The sequence below is a fragment of the Uncinocarpus reesii genome, genomic scaffold (assembly GCF_000003515.1).
Source record: "Uncinocarpus reesii 1704 scaffold_1 genomic scaffold, whole genome shotgun sequence".
NCBI classification, from domain to species: domain Eukaryota; kingdom Fungi; phylum Ascomycota; class Eurotiomycetes; order Onygenales; family Onygenaceae; genus Uncinocarpus; species Uncinocarpus reesii.
The window spans coordinates 2,720,588-2,742,291 of NW_003052500.1; the positions used below are offsets into that span (position 1 = coordinate 2,720,588).

The following is a 21,704-nucleotide window of genomic DNA, read 5'->3' on the forward strand; positions in this document are numbered from 1 at the left end:
CCAATGCTGCTGCTTCTTCTTTAGATGACATTTCCCAGCGAGACCATGCCTCTATTCTATGATCCTTAGTAACTTTGGTGTCCCTCAATTGTCCATTTCAGATTTGATTCATCTCCTCGTCCCACCTTGGCCATATAAATATGTATGTAGACTTTTGGTGCGAAAGACTCCATCATAAAGCAGTTCCATAATTCAGGCAAGAAACTATCTAGTTAACTACTTAACTACATAAGAGTGGCATTATTCTACTTACATTACAGAGCAAATAACAGTGGATTCTAGCACTTATTCAGGCTTCTAGTGCCGCCAAACCAACGAGCAAGAGCCATCGTGCCTAGCTAGGCCTCAATCTCTGTTCTCTCAAGTATTCATAGTCCGGCATCGCAGCTCTAACCCAGCGCTCCATGTGCATACCCACTTCCTCACCAAACTCTTCCCTCCACTTTCTAGCCTCAACGTCGATATCCAGGTCTCCCGCAATTTTGGTCTGAATGACACCAGTGGATGCAGAAAGTGTCGATGTCATCCGTTTTACTCTATCAGAAAGCGAACCGTTTGTCTCGACGGTCGCCTCGCCCCAGGTGAATAGCAAGCTATCTCGGTCCAGGCCCATGATGTCGGAAAGTTTGAGGACGATTTCCGGGGTGCCTATAACGTCATCGGCGTCTAGGAGGATGGGCCAGGATTCTGGATCGCTTTTCCCCAGACGTTTCGCGTACCAGTCGTATAGGTTGCGTGAGCAGTAAAGGCTAAGAATGAGATCCAGGTCCTTTTTCAACCCCTCATCAATTTCTCTTGACTCCATTTTTAAAATATCCGTCATAGCGCGGTAATAGGACGGAAACATCAATGCAGGGTGCCTGATTAAAATAACGGGTTTCCAGCTATCCAAGTATTCATCCGAAAACAAAGTGATATTTCCTTCTGACCTTGTCTTATTCGGGCCGTATTTCTCGGGGATATCCAGCATCCATTCAGGCTCGGAAACCTTATCTGCGCCGAAATGGAATTTGAACTGGGAAGCTGGTTCCAAGAGGTAATATGAATGCTCCTTGTCGACTACGATCTTGTCCTCCTTTTCTGCGTCCGCAAGGTGCTCTTCGACTTTGTTGAAGCATTCTTGATAGCCTTTGCGCATTTCAAAGCGTTCATGCTCGGTCCAGTCATCGACATTTTTGGTTCGAAGGCCCAGCTTGTCGGCCAGAAACCACATTTGAATGTAGAAGTAGCCATGCAGCCAGCGTTGTGCAACTTTTGGCTGTTCGTCAAGGCCTAACATGCGCACGAGCAAATTCGACGCGGAACGCGGGTGAGACACGAAGAGGATTCGGCGAGGTGAGCTTGGTGCCATCTTGGACCAAGGAAAAGGTGGGGTGGAGTTCTGATGAGAGGTTTGGATAACCAGAGGAAGAATTTGGTGGAAGTGAGAAGCCGTGATATCACACGAAGGGCGATCGAGGGGCTTCAAGTTTCATTAGTTATAAAGACGAGGGGGCTAAAGGCACGGCATCAGATCGGAGCACAGGTTCAACTTCATGCCGACTCCCAGGCTGCTGTCAGCCGCTGATAGGGATTCAAGTTCCTTGACACTGTCGTCCAAAGGTGCGCGGAACTGGCTAGTGCAGGCCCCGAAACTCTTTCGAAAATCCTCGGCTGCTGGGGGTTAATTCCGGCCTCCCAACTTATAGAGTTGGTTGATTACCACTTTGCCTGATCCGTAGCGGCCTCGCCCTGTAAGTAGCCAGCCATCTATGAGCGAGTGACGAAGCAAATATGGTGACCAGCGGTTTGGGGTCAGATGCACCCGGTATCAACAGTTGCTCCAGACGCTGTATGGATGGGTATGCGGGCAGTTTGGATCGTCAACGGCTGGGAAGCGACAGGGATGCTGGGAAGTCTGAACCCCGGGAGACGGCGAAAAGCAACGGCGAGTGGCCGACAGCAGATGGCAGATGTAGTTACACCCAGCTGAGAACAATTCGGGCTGCAGCTTCACGTCATGCGTTGCTCTTTGTGCATGGTTCACCAAAGAATGGCTAGGAAGGTTGCGAGCCACTGGCTTCCGTTTCTTTGGAAAAGGAACCAACTGGGATAACAAGGTAATTGTGAGTTATCAGCCTGCAATGTACAGCATTATTTTGCTGCCTCATAAACACACAAATCGGGTCAAAGTCGACCCCAAAACACAGTGGATGAAGCAGAAGCCTTGCTTTTGGACTCTCAGTGATCTGAATATGCCCGATAGCTCGGGCGGGTTATTGTAACATTTGAGAAGTTATCCTGCTCAAGCCACATCACTCCTTCAGAGAATGGCTTGGGTTCAACAAACTGCTTGTGCAGACATATAGCAGCAGCCATGTTACTTTCAACCCAGTTTTGGTCACAGTTTGTGGTACTTCAAGCAGAAGCAAATGCGAACTAGTCAACTAGTTAACCCTAGTTCATCGGAAACCGGGTAGTTTTCCTGCTAATTTTCTTTCCATGAAACGGATGAAGGGCAGATTTGCTAGAACTTTGCATCAAGTGTTCTGAGACATAGGCAATATTCACCTACTTTCTTGTCTAGCTACCTATGTTGAACTTTGCCCATTGGTGCCTTCTTACTTCTGTGAATATAAAAGCTCACCAACCTGCTCTCCGTCATGATTAATACATACCACGCTCTTGAGAAGCATCTGACATGAAACTAACATATAGGCTGAGACCCATACCCTTGATATGATGATCTAGGTCTGATCATTACGACTAATCATGAACAATCAGGTGTTTACAGAATACTATTGCCTCAAACTATTCATGTTCCTGGCTAAGGAGAGCATCGACACTGAAAAAGCTTGGTGTGTCCGGGGAGATGTGAGCAACGCAACCACGGAGGTACTCGCTGCCCAGTTTCCGCGTGGCGTACCGACAGAACGTGTTCTCGTCGGAGTTCTGTGCGCGTCGAATGCTATTTCACAGGGGATGCGGAAAATCCCCACGGATTTGTCCGCAGCAAATTCTCGGAGAGAAGATATAATTCCTGAAATTATCCGCTGGGTCCATGAAGTTGACATTTGTCAACAGAAGTTCATACATCGGGCCCACAGACTCATTCCTTTTTGCTGGTAGGCCTTGAGCTTCGAGCGGGGCAAGACACTCGGAATTCCCGTCGTGGTTTGACGGGCTGGGGGGGAATGTGGCAAGATAAACATTAGACTTCCTCTCTGGGTCGTCTTCCAGGGCCTTTAGCAAGATGTATTTTATATCCAAAAGGACGTCGAACGATATTTGCATATCTGGCGGTCTAGACTATAATGCTGCTTACTCAGCTGTTCTTGGCGGTAAAAATAAGGTTTGGCTAGTGCCTGGCTCCTTTCACGTGATGTCCAGGCTGGGACTAGCGTCTTCCCCACAAACCCAAGTGGTCCGTGCATGCATCAGCCTCAATTTCCCTTTTGGGGAGTTGCGTGTCCCAACATCCAACCTCGTCGCTCGCTCGCTCGTCGTCTCTCACCACTCGCTCCCTGTTGCTCTCCCGTCCTCGAGTGCTCTGCCATACTCTCCTGTGCTGTGTATCAGTCATTATTCGAGCTTCCAGGACTCCAAAGAAGCTCTACATAACACTTCCTTGAGCCAACCCCTTTTCTTCGCGTTTCCGCTCGCTCAACATGCCAGGTGTCCGTAGGTGCTCCCTGCGCTATCAACTGTCCTGCATATATGATACACTGCAACGATCACTAACTATCTTGCATCAGCTCCCGATGCGCTCGATCAGCTGAAAAAGGGCTTTAAGAAATTCTTCTTGCGTAGAAAGCACAAGAACTCCGATCAACAAGATGCCCAGCCCGTCCCTGCTGCTGAAAACCAGCCGACCGAAACCACTGCACCTACAGTCGAGGCAACCCAATCCTCTCCACCTCCTCCGGCCCCAGCCAGCGCTCCCGTAGCCCCGACACCCGAGCCTACCACCGCTCCGCAAAAAGTCCCTGCCACCGAAGGAGACGCTCCTCCTCCAGAACCTGCTCAAGCCCCAGCAACTACTCCGGCCCCGACCACCGAGCCTGCCGCCACTTCAAAACCTCCGACCGAGCCAACAACAGCTGAAGCACCACAAGAGCCGACGGCTAAAGAGCCGGCACCGGTGGAACCACCCACCCAAGGTATGTGCGCCTCGGATCGCCGATTACGCGGAGAAGCCCAACCCGATAATCATGGGATGTTAACTGATTATAGCCCCAGCTCCGACTGAAACGCCCTCCAAACCGACAGAACCTACCCCGGCTCCCGAGACCAAACCAGCTGAAACACCTGCAACTACAGAAGCTGCACCAGCCGCGCCTACGAAAGAAGAAGAAAAGCCGGCCGTGCCCGAAGCGACCCCTGACAAGGCGCCAGCGGAGACCGAAGCTGCGAAGTAACCAAATACTCTATAGCCGTGCGTCTTCTAGTTGACTGAACTCGTTGACTGTGCGAGCAGAAACGGCCGCAGTGATGTTCTCGAGAGAAATTACAAAGGCTTTATTGTGAACTTTTCTCCCGATACCCTTTCGTTTAGTTTTTATATTCTTTGCATCGTTTTACTTGTATATTGCATCTCCTGCAGTTCCCGGCTATAATTGCTCTCTACTAGGCCTAGCTCGTCGTTCTTCAGTAATACCCGTTTGTTTATTGTTAGCTGAGTTAGTCGTTCAAATTAATGGCATGCCGTTAGCATATTGGAATCTGTACGTTTACAACAACCCGGCAGGGCGCGTTTGGGCGCCGCAACGACCGTATTACCGCGTCCTATCCAGTCTACGTATAGACTTTATTCTCCTGTAGCGGTTCTTACACGCTCGATCATTTATCGTTCCCAGATAGGCTCATACTTTCGCTTAAGTCAACGCCAGTTCCGTGTTCAACAGTTTGCAAAGCGGTCTTCTTCTCTCGTTCTCTTTGTCTTCGCTTGATCTTCTTTTCTCGATTGCGCCTCGTCCGTTTCTCTCTGTCAGCTTCTTCTGCTGCAGCCTTTGCCGCGACACGGTTGCGAAGCATGATCCGTCTCTTTTTACCGGGTTTCTTCTTCTTAGGCTTGAGTGATGGGTCCGTAGTCGATAATGGTGTTTGGGATGGAACTTTGGATGTTTTTGAGAAGGGAGCGGCGAAGTGTATCACGCGCCAGGGGAGATGGCAGCCTGGCTATACAAGAATTAGCTTCCAATTTCCTGCCGATGACAGAATTGACAACGCACCCAAACTCCAGAGTTCGCAGCCGCAAGAACTTGGTCGGAAGTGACCGCGACCTCAAGATAATTTTGCCTTCGTTCTTGTTTCTTTGGATCTTTTGAAATGAATTCACATGCTCCCGAAGGGCTCTTCCCAAACCTTTCTTTGAATACTCGCATTACCAGTTCCGGGTCGGAGAAGTAGTAGTCCCATGCTCGGAAAGGGACGGTAAATCCCCCCTCTGCGCTGCGAGAAGGCGACGGTGAGCGGAGCTTGACCCTTATCTTGTGTACTGCTGGAACATTTCTGGTCTCTTCTTTCTCAATTCCACCCCCGGTATCAATGGGTCCATCCTGCTTCTCACCACCCAGTGCATCTGGCGCAGTTGATCGAAAAAGCCTGAATTCAAATTCCTGCTCCTCCTCCTCTTCATTCATGCGCTCAAGCGCTAGAGATGCGTTCGGTGGAGATATAGTGGGTGCCGTGACGATTTCTAGAGAGGAATAAGCGCTCCGGAGAGCGTTTGCGGCATGCGTAGCTGCTTCGCTTGCGGCTGGAGATGGCGAACGGGATAGGGAAGTTGTCCTGAGGTCTTCACGGCAGACCCTGTGTAATCATGGCTTCTCCGTGAGTCGACTGGCTTGGTTTCCAAGGGTGGGAATCATACCGTTTGGTGTTGGGTAGATCAAGCATCTTGAACCTGGTGAAAGCCGACAAATCAGTTGGTTGTCGTCCAACAATTAAGGCTACTGGCCCATGAAAAGTGCTGGTGTTACTCTCTGTGAAATGGATGATTTCATGGAAGCTGATTGTCCCAGTGATGGAGAAGGGTTTGGAGGTGCGGTTGGTTCCGTGATTGGTGGTTTCCCTGCCAGTTCATCTTCCCCCTCAAGAGAAGAAATATCCAGCCTCCGCACATCTCACTTTCATCCTCGACATGTTGCCCCTCGACTTCTCTTCCCCATGACTGTAAAAGCATGCAGATGCTTTATTTTCCTAGCATCCTCATGAGTTATTATCCAGGCTCACTGCCTGATTGGATCTATTTTGTTCTTTGAATCTACAGCGTTCCTTAGCTATCATTCCTTTGACCCTGGCAATCATATCAACATTCTACTTGTCTTCAGCCGCCTGCTCGGTTGATTGACGAGTATTTTCTACTTACCGAAGCTTCAATGGGCATCTGCGCATCATGCTTGGGCTTTGGGAGACGGGATAGTCACGACGTGAGTTACTCTATTTCCTCTATTTCGCATTCCATGCGCCCAGTTTCTGTCGCATTCTAACCTGATCGCGCAACTTAGTCTGAATCGGCGCGTCTACTAGACGATGAAATCTATCAGCCTGGATATAGCTACGGTACAGTTCAGGCACAGCGTCATGGCCCTGACCCAGAAGATCTGAAACGCGAACGGGAGGCCTTGGATGCGATCTGTCAGCGCATCTCGGAGTATGTCATATCACTTGCTCACTTCCCGCTTCTATTTTCTCGGCCAAAGCTAATCATAATTACTCTATCTAGCTCTGTAATCGATATATGGACTGTACAATCGCAACCGTTGATGGCTTCCACCCGCAGCCCCAATCCTAATGCAACGGCATCTTCCTCCCGCGTACCCAGTAACGAACGCAATGCCGTCCATAGCCCGATATCCCCCAAGCCCGAATATTCTTCGTCGCCCGTCACATCGCCCAGCCGGCACAACCGCGAAGACCGGTCTCCATCCCCAATCCCCGGAGAAATCGCTGGCATGAAATACGTCCCGTGTCGCGATGCAGGGCAGATCACGAATTTATCCACCATTCCAAGGCACTGGGGAGAAGTCGTCGTGACGAATCGGAGGGAACGCAAGAAAAGGCCGGGTATAATCGGGCCCAATGACGATGTAAACGGGCAAGAAGGTCTCTTTGGTGCACTGGTTGTGAAATGAATTCACATAACTCTTTAGGTTTATAAACCAGCTCATCATGGGTCTATTCGATTATAGAATTTCGCAAACCGAGTGCACAGCCTACTTAAGCCAACATCTCGAGGCGTTCTCAATTGCAGCTCCACCTCCACCTAGACACTACAGGTCGTTCACTATGTCCTCTCCAGCCATACTCCTGGACCATTTCCTTTCCTTTTTTTTTTTTTTTGTTCTTAGACCTTTGTTGCATTGCCATGGTACTCTCGGAAACAATATACCAGGATTCAGGAGGATATTTTTAATGTTGCCCAAGGGTTTTCTTTATTATTGTTTTCTGGCCCCTTTCACAAGGACGTCGGGGTCTGTCTTGGGCCAGGCAAATAGTGCTGTTGTTGTGAGCCCTCAAAACTTATGCTCTTATGGAGATGCTTTTTACCTTGGGCCTACCTCTTTCCTTGCTCAAATATGCATGCACGCTTTCAGGTTTTTGAAAGTAGCCGCCAGTCTCAACTTGAGGTACATAACCTCTAATAACAAAAATAATCACTTTATAACACACTTCCTTTCGTCGCAACTTTTAACAATACCAAACAGTAAAACACATGAAGACTTCTTCACGTTTTACTATATATAAATCACTATACTGTAACTAAACTGTAGCAAAGACAGTTGTAAAGTGGAGAGTCAAAGTCAATTCAACATAAGTTGGCCAGAAAGAGAACACTGCTCAAGGGGACCATTAATAGAAAAATCACTAGAAAAGTGAGAGTTTGACAGGTCAAAATAGCCGTGTGTTCGCGAAACAGTCCTAGCTTCTTTCCCATAACGTGGGTACTCCATTGGTATATGCTGCGAGACCGGTGCCCAACGCCAATAAACCCCCTTTGAAAAAAGAAACTCTTCCGGTTTCCAAAAGAAAGAAAGCAATGCACTTGGGGATATAACTTTAAGTGAAATGTGAAACGATTCGTCACACGTCGTCCATCTCCCCGGCCGGTTCTTCGCCACCGGACTCGTAACTGCCGACCGAGCTCATTTCGTCCTCTTCTCCTGTATCTTCACCAGCATCGTCCGCGGCGTCCTTGCTTGCGTACTTGGTCACATATTCTGTTTGATGTAGGGTTAGTGACTGGATATGGTAAGTCGAAATTCAACCGTTAAGCCGTACCTCTGACTTTGCCTTCATATTTTTGGGGATCTCGCAACAAGACGGCCGCCGCGTCTCCATTTAGAGGGTCTGACGGGTTCGGATAACGCAACAGCTGCGGAAGAAAAACTTCGAAAATGTTGATCATGTCGTACATAGGTGACCATGTTTGATTTATGACATCAAGACATACAGACCCCGAACTACTCCATGATTAGCTAAAACGTCTTCTTTAACCGTTAGCCCGTCCAGCTTACAGCTCGTCGATATTTGGGTGATAAATTCGGTTCACGAAACCAATGCTCGGGCTCTTGTAAGGGTATTGGTCCGGGAGCTCGACATGAACTTTCCAAAGTCCACCAGCGAACGGTGCTATGCACTATTAATCAAAAGCACCAACCCAATTTTAACGGGGCAACGCACTTTCTTCTGGTCCCTTGAAGCGAACATAGAACTCTTGCCTGTAGGAGCACGTTTATCAGCGTCTATTGGAGCTCGACTGTCTGTCCAAATTAAAAAGAAAAAAGAAAAAAGGTTTTCGGCATACACTAGGTTGAGAAAGGGCCATCAGCAATTCGTTCATCACACCATTCCGGCGCCCAAGACTCACTATTGTCATTGACAAGGGTCACCTCGTAATCACTCATCAACCTAGGATAGCAAAATGAATTAGCATTCCAGGGGCATGAGTAAATCTCGCCCGAAAGGGTAGCACTGCAAGATTCCCGTATCGTTACGCATGAAAAGAATGGACGAGGGCATATCGTACATCCTATATTCCAGATCAGCACATTGTCCACGCCAGAAAGCAAGCTAAATCGCCTTACTTCATGACCTGCAAATGGGCGATCCCAGGGAAGCGGGGAAAACAGTCAGCGGACGAGTTCAGGCAGGAGATGCATTGTTGAATTAAAGGAGGGCTTTACGTCTGTCTCAATTCTTCTCTTTGGACTACTCATCTTGTCAAGGTTCGAATAAACAAAACAGCTCTCCTTGATTCAGTTCTGGCTGTAAGGAAAGGCTCTTGGATGAGTTGCCGTCTTGCAGCCAAGTAGCAGCCGATCTGAACGAGCGTTTGTCGGGAAGCAAGTGGGACGTTGTTCTTTCGAATCAACCCGGCGGGGTAGGTGAGGGCGCAGGGAGTCGGTTATGTCGCTTGGGAGCCCAGACTCGGCTCAAAAAGAACGGCAAACGTAAAGGATAATCGACAGCGGGGAGCATAAAAATAAGACGAGGGTGCGCGGTAGTTGAGGAAGTGAAGTTGAGAAAGAAGAGAGACCGAGAGAGAGTTGCAGGAGGTGGCAGACACGAGAACCACCGAGAAGCGGATGACGTTGGGTTTGGCCTCCATGCAGCAAACTAAAAATCGGCTTAACTTATCAGATGGCGCAACCTACGGCAGACTAGTCAAGCTTGGGAACTGCCACATGATCCGTGATTCTGAATGAAAAGAACAAACTACTGCAACGATATGTGAAATTTAGTGCTGATGCTGGTCAGGTTGCTGGCCCTGGAGTGCGACATTGCATCAAGGCTGAAAAGCCAGTGGATTGCTTGTATAACAAAGCCTTGCTACCTACAATGGATGATGGGATCCAAGTCATTGGCAAAGTGCCGAATCCAAACGCTGGGGGAGTTCAACTAGAGAAGCTTTCGATGGAAGGATGGGTGTAGTTGACAGAGGCCTTTGTAAGATATGCTGTCACAATCGGTTAGACATATATCTAACACAATTCTCTTTGTATAGGCAATACCACACAGGATTATGGAATGGCTACCGGCAAAAGGGAGATGGCATGTATTGCCCAACTTCCTCACTTGCCCAAGTCCCCAATGGGGCTCTACGACCCTCAAACATGTCCATCAAAGGCAACAAAATTGATAGAACGGTTTCTCATGAGGAGTGTGAGGAGGCTAAGTGAAATCTGCAATCGACGAGGGAGACTTTATATGTCCAAGTATCCCAAAAACGAGAAGCAGCTAGAGGAATGGGAAGCGGCCTGGCCTTTCAACTTTTAAATGCGAAAAGGCGAAATTCTCCCTGAAATCTCGAATTTGTTTAAACTAGCAAGCATTGGTGAGGATACCAGGGCCGTGAATCACTGCGTGGAGTCAGGAATTGCGGTTGCCTCTACGGATAGACAGCCAGAGCAGTCACCAAGGTTACTTTCCACTCGCCATTCAAACCATGTCTCCATAACAATTGAATAATTGAGAGCGCAACCATAGATACAACGTCAGGTGATTGCATAACTGCGGATTATAGGTAGCACACTGGATAGATGAGCCCGTTGACCTCACGCCAGCCGCCTCGTTGATATCGTCATTTACAGGCAGTTAAAATTCCTCCCCCCAAACATATTACCCGCGCTATATCTGCAATTGTCGAACGCACACAGCTCTTCAAAGTTCTGACCGCACGATTCTCGTTCCGCAACCTAGCTTCTGCGAAAAAGCGTCTGTTGCCTAGAGCAATTGCTGTTCAGCATCCACGCTCCTTTTCAAAGACAGCATCTATTAGCTCTTCCATTCTGGCACCACACAGGAACTGACAAGAGTGTGCTTCATACCACCCAGTTCTGATACGCCATGAAATCTTCCATGGTCACCCCCATAACAGAAGTAGCCCTGTGCGGCACCGTCATCAGGTCTTGATGGCCATCCCGTGACGAAGGACGTGTTGAAGCCGGAGAAAGCGAGGAAGGCCTCAGCGTCGCCGCCTCAGACCCAGGATTAGGGGCTTGAGAAGGATAGGGATTCTTCTCCGGCAGATTCAAAGTGATGATTGTTAGATTCTCTCTCTGTCCTGGCTAAAGATCTGAAGGGGACAAGGGGCCACAAACGTTTCTGGCTGTCTGCTCACCCTCCTTGGGTGCAAAGCAAGACTTCAACTTGTTCCAAATCCGACGGCATCCCGAGGGGCCTTGGTTTTCCTCCCCTTCTTCCTGCTTATCGGACTGTTAGTGATGGCTCAAGTGACAAGTCAAGGGGTTGAAGTACAGCTTCACCGCCGCAGCAGAGCAACTTGCTTAAGAAAGCCATGGTCCTCAGAAGAGTTAGACAGCTTGAGTTGTGATGTGATTTGTAGAGCTATGCCAACCCTTGTGAAACAATGGAATGGGATGTCAGTACTGGAGGGGAAGAGGAAAATGTTGGGAAGTTTGTCGTTGTCGTCGGGGGAGCCGTCCAGAGAACAAAGTACAAGCCGCCCATTTCACCAGCCGCACACCTGACCATGAGTTCCCAAATAGGGCGGGAGCAAATAGAGAGGTAGAGGCTTATCTCATTTTATTTAGACACAAGCCGCATCTTGGTTTGGTTGCCAAATATCAGTCACTTCAGGGGGCAGCACTTTTGCGGCCCTCCACCCAGAAACTGCTATCATGCTTCACACAAGGGTCAACGGAACATGCAGGCCATGATTGCAAGGAACATCCATTTTGTGCACAATCACAATAGCAGGGCCTTCGTCTTCACAAATAAATACACCATCAAACTGAAGGCATAAACCCAGCAATGACCTTGTCCAAGTCTTCTTCATTCAACCCAAGAAACTTGTTTGCAAACCCATCCTTCTTTTCCCAATTTGCGTACAATGTGCCTAGAACCCAGACCAGTGCCTCTGAGCCTACATCTCCGCTGGCGTCGGCTTTGGCTTTTTCCTGCTGTATAAAGTCTCCAGAATCGATGCGGTTTATTTTCCAAGGCTGGCCGGTTGCCCGCTCAAATGCTTCCACGATTTGCATCTGTGATGCGCAAAAGCTTTGAATGTAGATAACTTTGTTCTTGATTTCTTCCGCTCCCGACTTCTCCAGAATTTTCACAACAGCGGTGCCAACCTGGTCCAGCGTACTTGCAGAGCAACGGGTCTCTCCGTCATCCAGAATATCCGCCTTCCGCGTGTTAGGGTCAAGATGCAGAAAGCCCAAGTCCTCGGCATCAAAGAAATGTCCGCAGACTAGAGAAGTCCAGGAAAAGTGCGCGTGGCAAGAGGCCAGATGCTGCAGATATTCCCGGACGTCTGCCTTCCTCTGGAAAAGCGGAACAAGCTCACACACCAACTTTTCTTGGGAATCACAGCTACCAAAATCCGCGGGGATAAATTGCTGGACGCCAGCCTGGGCAGCGGCACCAGCAATACGCTTCTGTAGATCAGCCAAGCTGCCTTTGACAGTGACTATGACTGCATCCTGGCCCTTGAGTGTTCTGACAAGCTCGTCGATGGGGAAGTCATCCGACACATGCGTCGTTTGAACCGGGGACGGGTAGTTGGACTTGGAAGTAGAAGATCTGCGCTTCAGGACGGTGATATTGAATTTTCCTGAGGATACCAGGGCCTTGAGGACGTATGGGCCGAGCTTGCCGTCTGCTCCGACGATTGTGACGTTTTGGATGGCCATTTTTCAACGGGATTGAGTCAAATAGGAGAGATTTCTAGGAAATGAAGTGAAGCTCTTCAAAAGTGCGAAGAGCCAGGAAATGCAATACGAACATTCTTATAGTAGCCCCTCGGTAACTACTAAAGCTAGTTCTAGTGGACATGATGAATTCAAAGGTGGGTTTGCTGGATGTCTAGTTAGTTGGTTAGCCTTCAAAGTGTGAAGGTTGGATGGAGAGTGACGACCGGCAAAGTCACGGGCAACCCCAAACCAAATTCACCAGGTAACTAGATACATATCAGCAAAACTACTGAAATATATTCAAAGCAATTTTAACAAATCCAATGGACTAGCAATTCAAATACTTTGGTTTTTTATTTGCAGCAGTCATGCCCTCAGCACCGCCTACCCCCTCCCCAGATTCGTCGAAACCTTCTTCCCCACGGTCTTCCTCGCGGGGCCTTGGACTCTTGAGCAGACAAGCAAGCCATACTCAGTTCGGAGCAAGCAGGAATATCAACAATGCTCCAGAGTCCCCCGTAGCCACAGCGCCAATTCCAGATGAGGACCATGGCGCGGAGCTGCCGCTGACCATGACTGCGTCTGTGATTCTGACCGGTTTGCCCAAAGATGCACATCGGGCATTGACAGATGTGGAGGCAATCGATGCCGGAAAAGGTATGTAGTTTAGGACGGGAGTCAATATGTCATTATTACTATTACTATTGCTCTCCTTCATGGATACCCGATATTCGTTTATTTTCGTTGAAATTACTGTTTGCATTGGGCCACCCTTGTCAAAGTATACGGCTCTATCTACTTCCAAATACTCTCGGCCATTTCATATAGATGAGCTTGCATCAACCCTTCGCTTTGTTGGACATCCCAATCCCAAATCGCCCAGAAGAACATGTCAACATAAGAGAATTTCACTCACTCACCGCCCCCTTTCATAGTAACCGTCCCGCTTTCACCCATTACCCTCAGCTCCCCATCTTGAGAAACAAAGTGTTCAAAATCAGCGCCTCTCAAAAGTTCGAAACAGTGGTTCGATTCCTCCGCAAGAAGCTGGATTGTAGGGAGTCGGATTCGGTGTTTTGCTATGTGAACAGCGTCTTTGCACCAGGGTTGGACGAGAGCGTGGGTGGCCTCTGGAGGGTGAGTTGCACTTTGGGCTGGAGCCTTCATGGGGTAGGCATTAACGCACGGGATAAACTGATGATGGGGAGCAGTGCTTCAAAACGGACGATCAGTTGATTGTGTCATATTCCATGACCCCGGCGTTCGGTTGATGGCCCGCGTTGGATGGTACGAATTATATGCAATCCGTCAAACGGCCCGTCCATCGTAGTTGTTATCGGCGTCCCGAAGGCGCCCATTCCCAGAAGTCTCCTAGTGGCCGAAAGCCAAACAATAGGAAACATTTTGAGCTCCTTGGAAGTAAAACACGGAGATTGGAGACGGGGTTTCCTACCTTGATTAAGGGCGACATTTCTTGTGTGGCAAGGTCTACTCAAAAAGAATTATAGCAAAGAAAGATATGGCTGATGGATCAAGGAAGGATGTTGGCTTATTTGGTGATAGGTGTATATACACACATTGAGGCAGGAAATCCAAGCAAGTATCGGTGTATACAAAATATCTAACCGGTATCAGCAACGATGAAGAAATTACCAAACAAGTATTGACAGGGGGTATGTAGTATCGATATATGTCGATATGTAGTATGTGCAGAATCGAGGCCATAAATTCATCCAGTCGTCTCATCAACAAACTTCTGAAACTCTTCCACGTCCTCCTTTGGCGCAGGATATGTATACTCCTTTGCCGGGTATTCTCGACTCTTGACTTCATTCTTATACTGCTCAATCGCCCTCAAGCTCTCGCCCCACACGTCACCGTATTTTTTCACAAATTTCGGCAGGAATCTTCCTGGGGGAAAATTTCCAGCCATATCTACCTGGACAAGCACTTGGCCTGAACAGCCATTCCCTGCACCGATTCCGATAGTGGGTATCTTCAACTTCTTCGTGACAATACTCGCGATCTCAGCAGGAACGGCTTCCAGCACCACCATGAATGCCCCAGCTTCTTGGACAGCCAGGGCATCGTGGAAGAATTTAATGGCCTCTGCTGTAGATTTGCCCTGAACACGAAAGCCGCCTAGAGCATTCTGACGTTGTGGGGTGAGGCCAATGTGGGCAACGACGGGGATGCCGGCTTGAGTAATCCGCTTTATCGTTGGTGCCATTTCTGATCCGCCTTCAAGCTTCACGGATTGTACTCTACCTTCCTTAACAAGGCGAATGGCAGTTTGGAGAGCCTGTTCAGGCGAGACTTCATACGATCCCATCGGCATATCACCGACCTAAAGTTGCACCCAAGTCAGAAACCTGGGAAAAGTAGAATGCTGCAGGGGTGAATGGCATACAGTAAACCCTGTTGTGACTGCCCTTGACACACTCTTGCAATGCAATATCATCTCCTCCAATGACACCTCGCTAGTATCCGCCATTCCCAACGCAACCATAGCCAGGCTATCGCCAACAAGCACCATCTCCATGCCCGCCGCCTCAGCCACATGGGCACTCGGGAAATCATGGGCAGTCAGCATGGTAATTGGCTCATTCTTCTTGTGAAGCGACTGTAGGGTCTTGACGGTGACCTTCTTCCGGGGGTTAATAGGGGTTGCCCCCATTGGAGAATGAGAACTATGACGCCTCTGGTCTGCTTGAGGAACGGTGGAGGGCAGGACAGCTGCTGCAAACGCTAGCGACGGTGACGAGGGTGTAGTCCAATGCCGGGCAATAGGGATTAGTGAGCGACCCGAGCGCATAGCGCAGAAAGGAGAGCGGAAAGCCATATTGAAGGGCTTCAAGTGGGTATCGACAGTGCGAGGGCAGGACTCGGCGGGAGCAGCGTTTGGGGGATGGGTTGGTGATGACTCCAAGGTGGAGAGGATGAAGAAAGAGAGCCCATTTCGACCACAGCCTCAGGGTTATATAGCGGGTTTTTTTGTTGCTGGTCGAAAGGGTTCGAACGACGTGCTGGTATATGCAGCGTAGAGAAGAGAATATTTTGGTCAACAAAAAAAAGCGCCGAAGCTTGACGTTGGCCGAGGCTAACTAGGCCGAATCCGGGTATCGGTCGGTCGACCACCAACTATCCGGCTTCAACATCTTTGCCTATCACTGCTGCCAGCTATCGTCCTCAGGCAAGACATACATTTGATGATACGGGAGCTGCTCTCTTGAGCCACATTCTATCAACCGCCAGATTCGACAGTCAGTGCACATGTCCCCTACTGATAGGCGAAGTGTCTCTACCCCTTCCAGGTACTTATTTAACCCTTCTCCGTAGTCAATACGTCCACATCCTACGAACCGCTGCAAGTTGAGAATCTTTATCTTTGTAACGTTGCACATGCGAAGGGTCAGGGCAAGATATAACAGAAGCCAAGAAGAAGAACAACTGCTCAACACCCTTAGGCAAGGCAAAGGAATACAATGAAAAAGTGATAGAAACAGTCAAAACGATAGGGGAATGATGGTGACAACATCAGTTTCATGAGCACATTGGAAATGCCTTTCAAAAAAAAACCCTTACACACCTGGGCTGCTGTGTGCTGTATGATGCAGTTTGTATTGTTATCTCTGGTTCCAGACCAGAGTAAAGAACATATGGGATGGAAAACGAGGAATATTAGATATTGGAAGAATAATTCCAAAATGTCAGATTCTCTCTGATTCTTCTACGGCACATTTCTCTATGTATTGTGGGTCTAAAACCTCTGGGTTGATGTGACGCATGTGGGTAGTCCAGTAAAAACAGTCTTGGGAAAAATATAATCATGTCAAAGGGCTAGCTGGCTACACTAGAGATCATACCTGTGAACAAAGTAGTTTCTTTGATGCAGTTGCAAGGTACGAATCGGGGTATAAGGAAGAGCGCCACTATGTATAGACTGGAGTAATCATGCTGGCCAAGGGAATAAGACTTGGGAATGTGAATGAAGAAAACGGATCGGGCGAAACCCCAAGTATGAGCGCAGATTTAACACATTAGCGAAATACTTTCAAACCCTTTGGATTTTCTCAGATCTTTATATCAAGCTGAAGGCTACAATCAAAGCCCAGTAAGTGATACTGGTAGAAGCAGGTTCCCTGGATAACAAACATATTGGATGGGGCTGAAGATTTCGCTGAACAAGAATCCTAGTGCAACCTAGTAGTAACCATAATGTCTAGGATCATCGATATCCCAGTTGGATTCCGGGTCAATTCGCGCAGGTATTTTGTCCCGCTGAAGCGCTCCAAGAACCCTGTCTAGCTCCGACCAATTGGAAGGGTTTGCGGCGAATCTTCTATGCTGACGAGACTTGATATGCTACAGATGTTATATTAGCTCACGACTTCCAGGATGGGCAATGGGTATCGGGGCCTTACCTCATCGAATTCGTCAAATTTCTCTCGACAGTTTTCGCAATATCCCGGTTTTGGGTCCCTTTTAGGGGCGGTGGTCTGTCTAACATTGGCCTTCGATATAGATTGGACTTTCCTATCCTCTGGTATCATTCCAAGGTTCTCCAAGGCCTTAGCTTTGGAAGCTCGTGTGGTCGGAACCCTAGTCCCAACTGCAGTAGTTGAGTTTGAAGGATTCTGGTTTAGCAGAATTCCGTTATTTTTCTCTAATACTTTTCGCTTTAACTCATGAATTTCTCTGCTCGTCCCCGCCTTGGCACCTGACACAGGGGCCGTTGAAGATATCATCTGAGATCTAATTGCGGATGTGATATTGGATGGCTGAATTCCCGACGCGGCTATTTCGCCAAGGGAGCACGCTCCAAGCGACGGAACAGGCCCAGTGCCAGCTTTGAACTTTATAAGGGGTAGTCCGGCTTGACCAACCGCAGGCCGCGCACTCTCGACATTTTCGGTCACTTTTCGACGATGGTCGATTTGGGAAGGTTTCAGGGCTGGCTTTTCAAAGGAAGGAGGGGGTGCCATCTCTTTGACGGTCGTAGTCAGAACTGGTTTTCCTTTGACTGCGAGCTTTAGTTGCTTTTCTTGTTGGATCTTTTTGGCTTGCACAGTCTCCTTGCTATCTTCGAGAAAGGGGCATTTCCCCAAAGATGCACTGCGAAACTGTGGCCAAACGCCATCTTGCTTCCTTGCAACCTTAGGGTAATCCCGAACTAGAACCGGTCGAGTCTGTCCATGATAGTCGTAGACGTATATATACGGACCCTTGAAAGGAACGAGGTCTCTCGCTCCCAACAACGAGCTGCGATCAGAAGGCCCGTTGAGCTTCTCGTTGCGCAAAACGGTAGAAAGATCCGGCTCTGCTTTGCTTCTGTTCACTGCTGCCACATTATTACGGAGAAAATGGCCATGTTGTGGGAGATCGCGGTCAAGAATTGCGATAATGAAGCGTTCCAGTTTATCTAAGCTCCATATCTTGATGTTCAGTTGACGTGCCCGATGTAAGATATCTAACCCTCCATCCAATGGTCTTTTGTCGTATGGTTGTCGCGGTCGACGTGATTGGGTAGTCTCTGTACTGTTATCCAAGAGAGAAGGGTTGACAGTGTTGGTCTCCCCACACCCTTTATGCTCCTCAGTTGCCGTAGTTGTTTCGAAGGATTGAGATTGTAGCTCGGGGGGAATTGGACGGGTGGTGACAACATGAGTTACATCTTTGGAGAAGAAAACCTCGTCGCTCTGCCGGTATTCTCCATTAGAATAAAGCAATAAACTCCGTACAAGAAAAGATTATCATTACTTACCGCTCCAAGCGCACATACTTGCCTTCCCCATCTTTGTCTAATATCGTCCTGGACGGAATCGAAGTAGAAAACAAAGCTAGGGAAAGCTTTTTGATAATGCCTTTGCCATTGTCGTATGCTTTCTGCAGTTTCAGCAGTATTCTTCTTAGGTTTTGACATAACCTGGACGTTCTGCTTTTCCCTCGCGGCTGCTAATTTCCGTTCAAACGCGGTCGGCTGAGCATTATTTTTACGCGTGAACAGCTTGCTATCGGTGGTCTGACAAGCCAGCTTCCGAGGCGGCGACCTGGCACCACCATCGCCTCGATACAGGATTTGTTTCTTGAGAGGGGGGTGGGCAACGCTTCCGTCGGCTTGTGAGTTGAGTGGACGTGGTCGCTTCGTGGCTAGGAGGCCCCCTCGATGAGGGGAATTGACGGCATTGGGAACGTTGGCCAGAGGTGCCCTTCGGTTCGACATTGCAATCGAGGTTCGAGGGGAGGGTACTAACACAGCTGCCATGTACTCTGTATATTATAACGATATCCCAAAGCGGGAGAACGTTGGCTGAGTGTACCTCGCGGCCTCAAACAAAGTCTAACTCATGAGTCGAGCAGCACGACGCGATTGAGGAGTTGGATTAGTTGGAGATAGTTGACAATTGACCTGCCTTTTGTTAATTGTCTTCAGGGGCCGACAATGGTCTCCTTGACCGTCCCTCGCAACAGGCACGGCTTGATGTTTGGGATGCGAGAACCATGTTTTGCCTCCAAACACCCGCGTCTGCCAACCACCAACCAACAACGCCCTCGTCTTGGCGTCGCGCATGACCGCGTGAGCCCTAACCCTATTTGAGATCTCGCGGACTTACTTTGTTCCGGTAGTCAAGCCACTCGGTGACATCATGTCGTTAAGGTGCTCGAGACAGCTTTGAGGGAATCTGCAGACTACTTCTCCATAGTCTAGCCGTTGGTATTGCGAATAAACCCGACTATGCCTGCAAGCGGTCAGGAGGTACAATGATAAGCAATTGATTGGCTATACTAGAAGCAAAACAAGACGTCGTCCAGCAGCGCCCAACCTATCTTACAAGATACGCTACAATCCAAATGAATGTTTCCGTAAACCCTGGGGGTATATATTCTACACACTATATCGTACATCTGGGGAAAGCATCATTTCACCCCCGTTACCGAAGAGCTTCGATGTCATCGATCTAGAGTGGGAGTTAGCAAGCAGTGCCAATTTGGATACCAAGGAATACTTACTTCTTTAACGGCTTCAGTTGTGAGAACTAATGGGCTATCTTCGCCAACACAAACGCTGTCTTCAATTCGGATACCGATCCCTCTAAAGTGCTCAGGCCATCTTTCATCGTCCGGGACGTATACACCTCTGAAATTTACATATCAGCAAACTGCCCTAGAATTAACATCTGATCAGGTGCTCTTACGGTTCAACTGTAACACACTGGCCTTTTAAAAAGTTGTGCCTTCTTGAATAATCACCAGTGTCATGCACATCTAGACCAATGTAGTGGCCGACATGGTGAGGGAACAGAGTTCGGATTGACTACAGCAGATCAGACACACACTAACCAGGAAAAGGATAAAGTAGAAGACCTACTTGGCGAGAGAAATCAAATCCTAGGCTTGCAAGTTGCTGCCGAAGTCCACGCTCGGCGAATCCATGGATGTCGTCTAAGGACGTCTTCTCGGATTCGCGACACAGCGCAACACATTCACGTTGCACATTCAGAACAGCTGTATATAGATCTTTTTGGGCGGGAGTAAATTTGCCAGATATTGGCCACGTGCGCGTAATGTCTGAAATATAACCACCATAAGACTATGTTTGTTGTTAGTTCGTTGATAGGTTGCGTTAGAATAAAGAACTTACACCACCTCCATCAACCAGAACCATATTCCCATCCCTGTTATTATACACTGGTTAAAGCAGCAATGGCGGGTAACAGAAAGGGGAAAGAATACCTGAGGATATCATCGTTCCTAACATAATGGATGCTCAAGGCATTCTACGAATGTTAGCAGTCTCCATAGATCTCGGCACACAATTACATACCCGACCTCCCGCGATAACAGGCACAAAGGCAGGCTTATCACACCCTTTAACTTTAAACTGATATTCCAAAAAAGCATACAAATCCTTTTCAGTTGAGAAGTTATGCTTCATAGCTTCTGTAAAAGCTCTTCCTGATGCTTGTCCCGCAATTCTCATATTGGCGACCTCAGCATCACTTTTGAAGACTCGAAGTTCGCTTAGCAAGGGACGTAATGGTTTAATTCTCGAAAATGCCGTCGCCTTACTCGACGCATCCGGATCTTTTTGTATACTAGAAAAGAAACGCGACATGGCAGACTTCGTGGAGGTCAGACTCTGGATGTCGGTATAAATCTCGGACGCGTCCGCAACGATGCTTGGAAGGATGTTTTTGATACGATCGATATCACCAGTCTAAAATAAATTAGCGGCGTTGGTTTATCAGCCAGCAAAAGAAACCTGCAAACCTCGTCTGCATTAAAAACATCTAGCGCAGCTTGCGTTCCAGATCTAGCGCCTTGCCAAAGTTCGGATTGAGGGTCTTTCTCCCTGACATACAGATGAAAGGTAAAATCATCGTTGGACTCGTTTTTCGCTATTGTAAATGAATATAACTTGATGCTATGCCTGCGAGGTCAAGAGAACTCACCAATGACTACCATAGCACCGGGTTCATTGAACCCTATTCATGTCGTGACGCTGTCAGAGCCCACCCCAGCCACCATGGTGTGGCGCGGCTTACCGGTTAGATAGAAAAAGTCCGAGTCCTGATGGTATTCGTAGAAGACACTCTTCGATTTATATTTCACTTCCGCGGCCTTTACAATCGCCACAGCGTTCTTTGGTAGCTTGGCCGCAAGCTTCGCGCGCCGGTGCGCATATTCAAGGGCAGTAATACCGGGGGTAACTGAAAGGATTTCAAACATTAGCAAAAGCTGAAGCTGCACAGGTTCAGTAAATCTATTGTACTCACGTTCACCTGCCGCTAGTATATGAGGGTGCGTTTCATGGACCGGCTGGCCGAATTGGAGCTCCGCGGCAGAGATCGAATGATATCGCCGTGGAACTCGAAGGCGTGACGGCTTCCGACTTATGAACGACTTCTCACCGTAGAATCGCGATATGGAGTAAAGGCTTCGGTAACATTGCCGTGACAATGAATAGCCGGTCGACATTGTTTTCCTTATTTTTCAAGAGAGCGCTTCGAGTCCAGACTCCAGCCCTCAATTCACTACCTGAAGCTTTCGCAGTGAGCGGCA

General features: G+C 48.5%; 10 protein-coding genes across 10 annotated transcripts; 3 read left to right on the top strand and 7 right to left on the bottom strand.

Moving 5' to 3' along the window:
• Window positions 1-334: 334 nt before the first annotated feature.
• Window positions 335-1,351, bottom strand: UREG_01126 (uncharacterized protein; the record flags this gene model as incomplete). The annotated part of the gene is made up of 1 exon (XM_002541564.1): window positions 335-1,351. The coding sequence occupies one exon, from the start codon at window positions 1,349-1,351 to the stop codon at window positions 335-337; it is 1,017 nt and encodes a 338-aa protein (XP_002541610.1).
• Window positions 1,352-3,647: 2,296 nt separating this feature from the next.
• Window positions 3,648-4,228, top strand: UREG_01127 (uncharacterized protein; the record flags this gene model as incomplete). Its single annotated transcript, XM_002541565.1, has 2 exons — window positions 3,648-3,660; window positions 3,735-4,228. 2 exons carry the CDS (start codon window positions 3,648-3,650, stop codon window positions 4,226-4,228), a joined length of 507 nt encoding a protein of 168 aa, XP_002541611.1.
• A 590-nt stretch (window positions 4,229-4,818) lies between these two features.
• UREG_01128 (uncharacterized protein) lies at window positions 4,819-5,621 on the bottom strand (the record flags this gene model as incomplete). The annotated part of the gene is made up of 2 exons (XM_002541566.1): window positions 4,819-5,157; window positions 5,211-5,621. 2 exons carry the CDS (start codon window positions 5,619-5,621, stop codon window positions 4,819-4,821), a joined length of 750 nt encoding a protein of 249 aa, XP_002541612.1.
• A 738-nt stretch (window positions 5,622-6,359) lies between these two features.
• UREG_01129 (uncharacterized protein) lies at window positions 6,360-7,115 on the top strand (the record flags this gene model as incomplete). Its single annotated transcript, XM_002541567.1, has 3 exons — window positions 6,360-6,410; window positions 6,489-6,634; window positions 6,707-7,115. The coding sequence occupies 3 exons, from the start codon at window positions 6,360-6,362 to the stop codon at window positions 7,113-7,115; spliced, it is 606 nt and encodes a 201-aa protein (XP_002541613.1).
• A 949-nt stretch (window positions 7,116-8,064) lies between these two features.
• UREG_01130 (ubiquitin-conjugating enzyme E2-23 kDa) lies at window positions 8,065-9,073 on the bottom strand (the record flags this gene model as incomplete). The annotated part of the gene is made up of 6 exons (XM_002541568.1): window positions 8,065-8,201; window positions 8,263-8,444; window positions 8,499-8,613; window positions 8,665-8,702; window positions 8,830-8,892; window positions 9,069-9,073. 6 exons carry the CDS (start codon window positions 9,071-9,073, stop codon window positions 8,065-8,067), a joined length of 540 nt encoding a protein of 179 aa, XP_002541614.1.
• A 2,659-nt stretch (window positions 9,074-11,732) lies between these two features.
• Window positions 11,733-12,641, bottom strand: UREG_01131 (uncharacterized protein; the record flags this gene model as incomplete). The annotated part of the gene is made up of 1 exon (XM_002541569.1): window positions 11,733-12,641. The coding sequence occupies one exon, from the start codon at window positions 12,639-12,641 to the stop codon at window positions 11,733-11,735; it is 909 nt and encodes a 302-aa protein (XP_002541615.1).
• Window positions 12,642-13,009: 368 nt separating this feature from the next.
• UREG_01132 (uncharacterized protein) lies at window positions 13,010-13,912 on the top strand (the record flags this gene model as incomplete). The annotated part of the gene is made up of 3 exons (XM_002541570.1): window positions 13,010-13,298; window positions 13,666-13,778; window positions 13,853-13,912. The coding sequence occupies 3 exons, from the start codon at window positions 13,010-13,012 to the stop codon at window positions 13,910-13,912; spliced, it is 462 nt and encodes a 153-aa protein (XP_002541616.1).
• A 458-nt stretch (window positions 13,913-14,370) lies between these two features.
• Window positions 14,371-15,483, bottom strand: UREG_01133 (3-methyl-2-oxobutanoate hydroxymethyltransferase; the record flags this gene model as incomplete). Its single annotated transcript, XM_002541571.1, has 2 exons — window positions 14,371-14,988; window positions 15,052-15,483. 2 exons carry the CDS (start codon window positions 15,481-15,483, stop codon window positions 14,371-14,373), a joined length of 1,050 nt encoding a protein of 349 aa, XP_002541617.1.
• A 1,361-nt stretch (window positions 15,484-16,844) lies between these two features.
• On the bottom strand, window positions 16,845-18,864 carry UREG_01134 (uncharacterized protein; the record flags this gene model as incomplete). The annotated part of the gene is made up of 3 exons (XM_002541572.1): window positions 16,845-17,006; window positions 17,066-18,340; window positions 18,406-18,864. 3 exons carry the CDS (start codon window positions 18,862-18,864, stop codon window positions 16,845-16,847), a joined length of 1,896 nt encoding a protein of 631 aa, XP_002541618.1.
• A 709-nt stretch (window positions 18,865-19,573) lies between these two features.
• Window positions 19,574-21,620, bottom strand: UREG_01135 (uncharacterized protein; the record flags this gene model as incomplete). The annotated part of the gene is made up of 9 exons (XM_002541573.1): window positions 19,574-19,600; window positions 19,653-19,779; window positions 19,838-19,956; window positions 20,011-20,232; window positions 20,467-20,859; window positions 20,913-21,040; window positions 21,095-21,127; window positions 21,188-21,352; window positions 21,419-21,620. The coding sequence occupies 9 exons, from the start codon at window positions 21,618-21,620 to the stop codon at window positions 19,574-19,576; spliced, it is 1,416 nt and encodes a 471-aa protein (XP_002541619.1).
• Window positions 21,621-21,704: the final 84 nt, after the last annotated feature.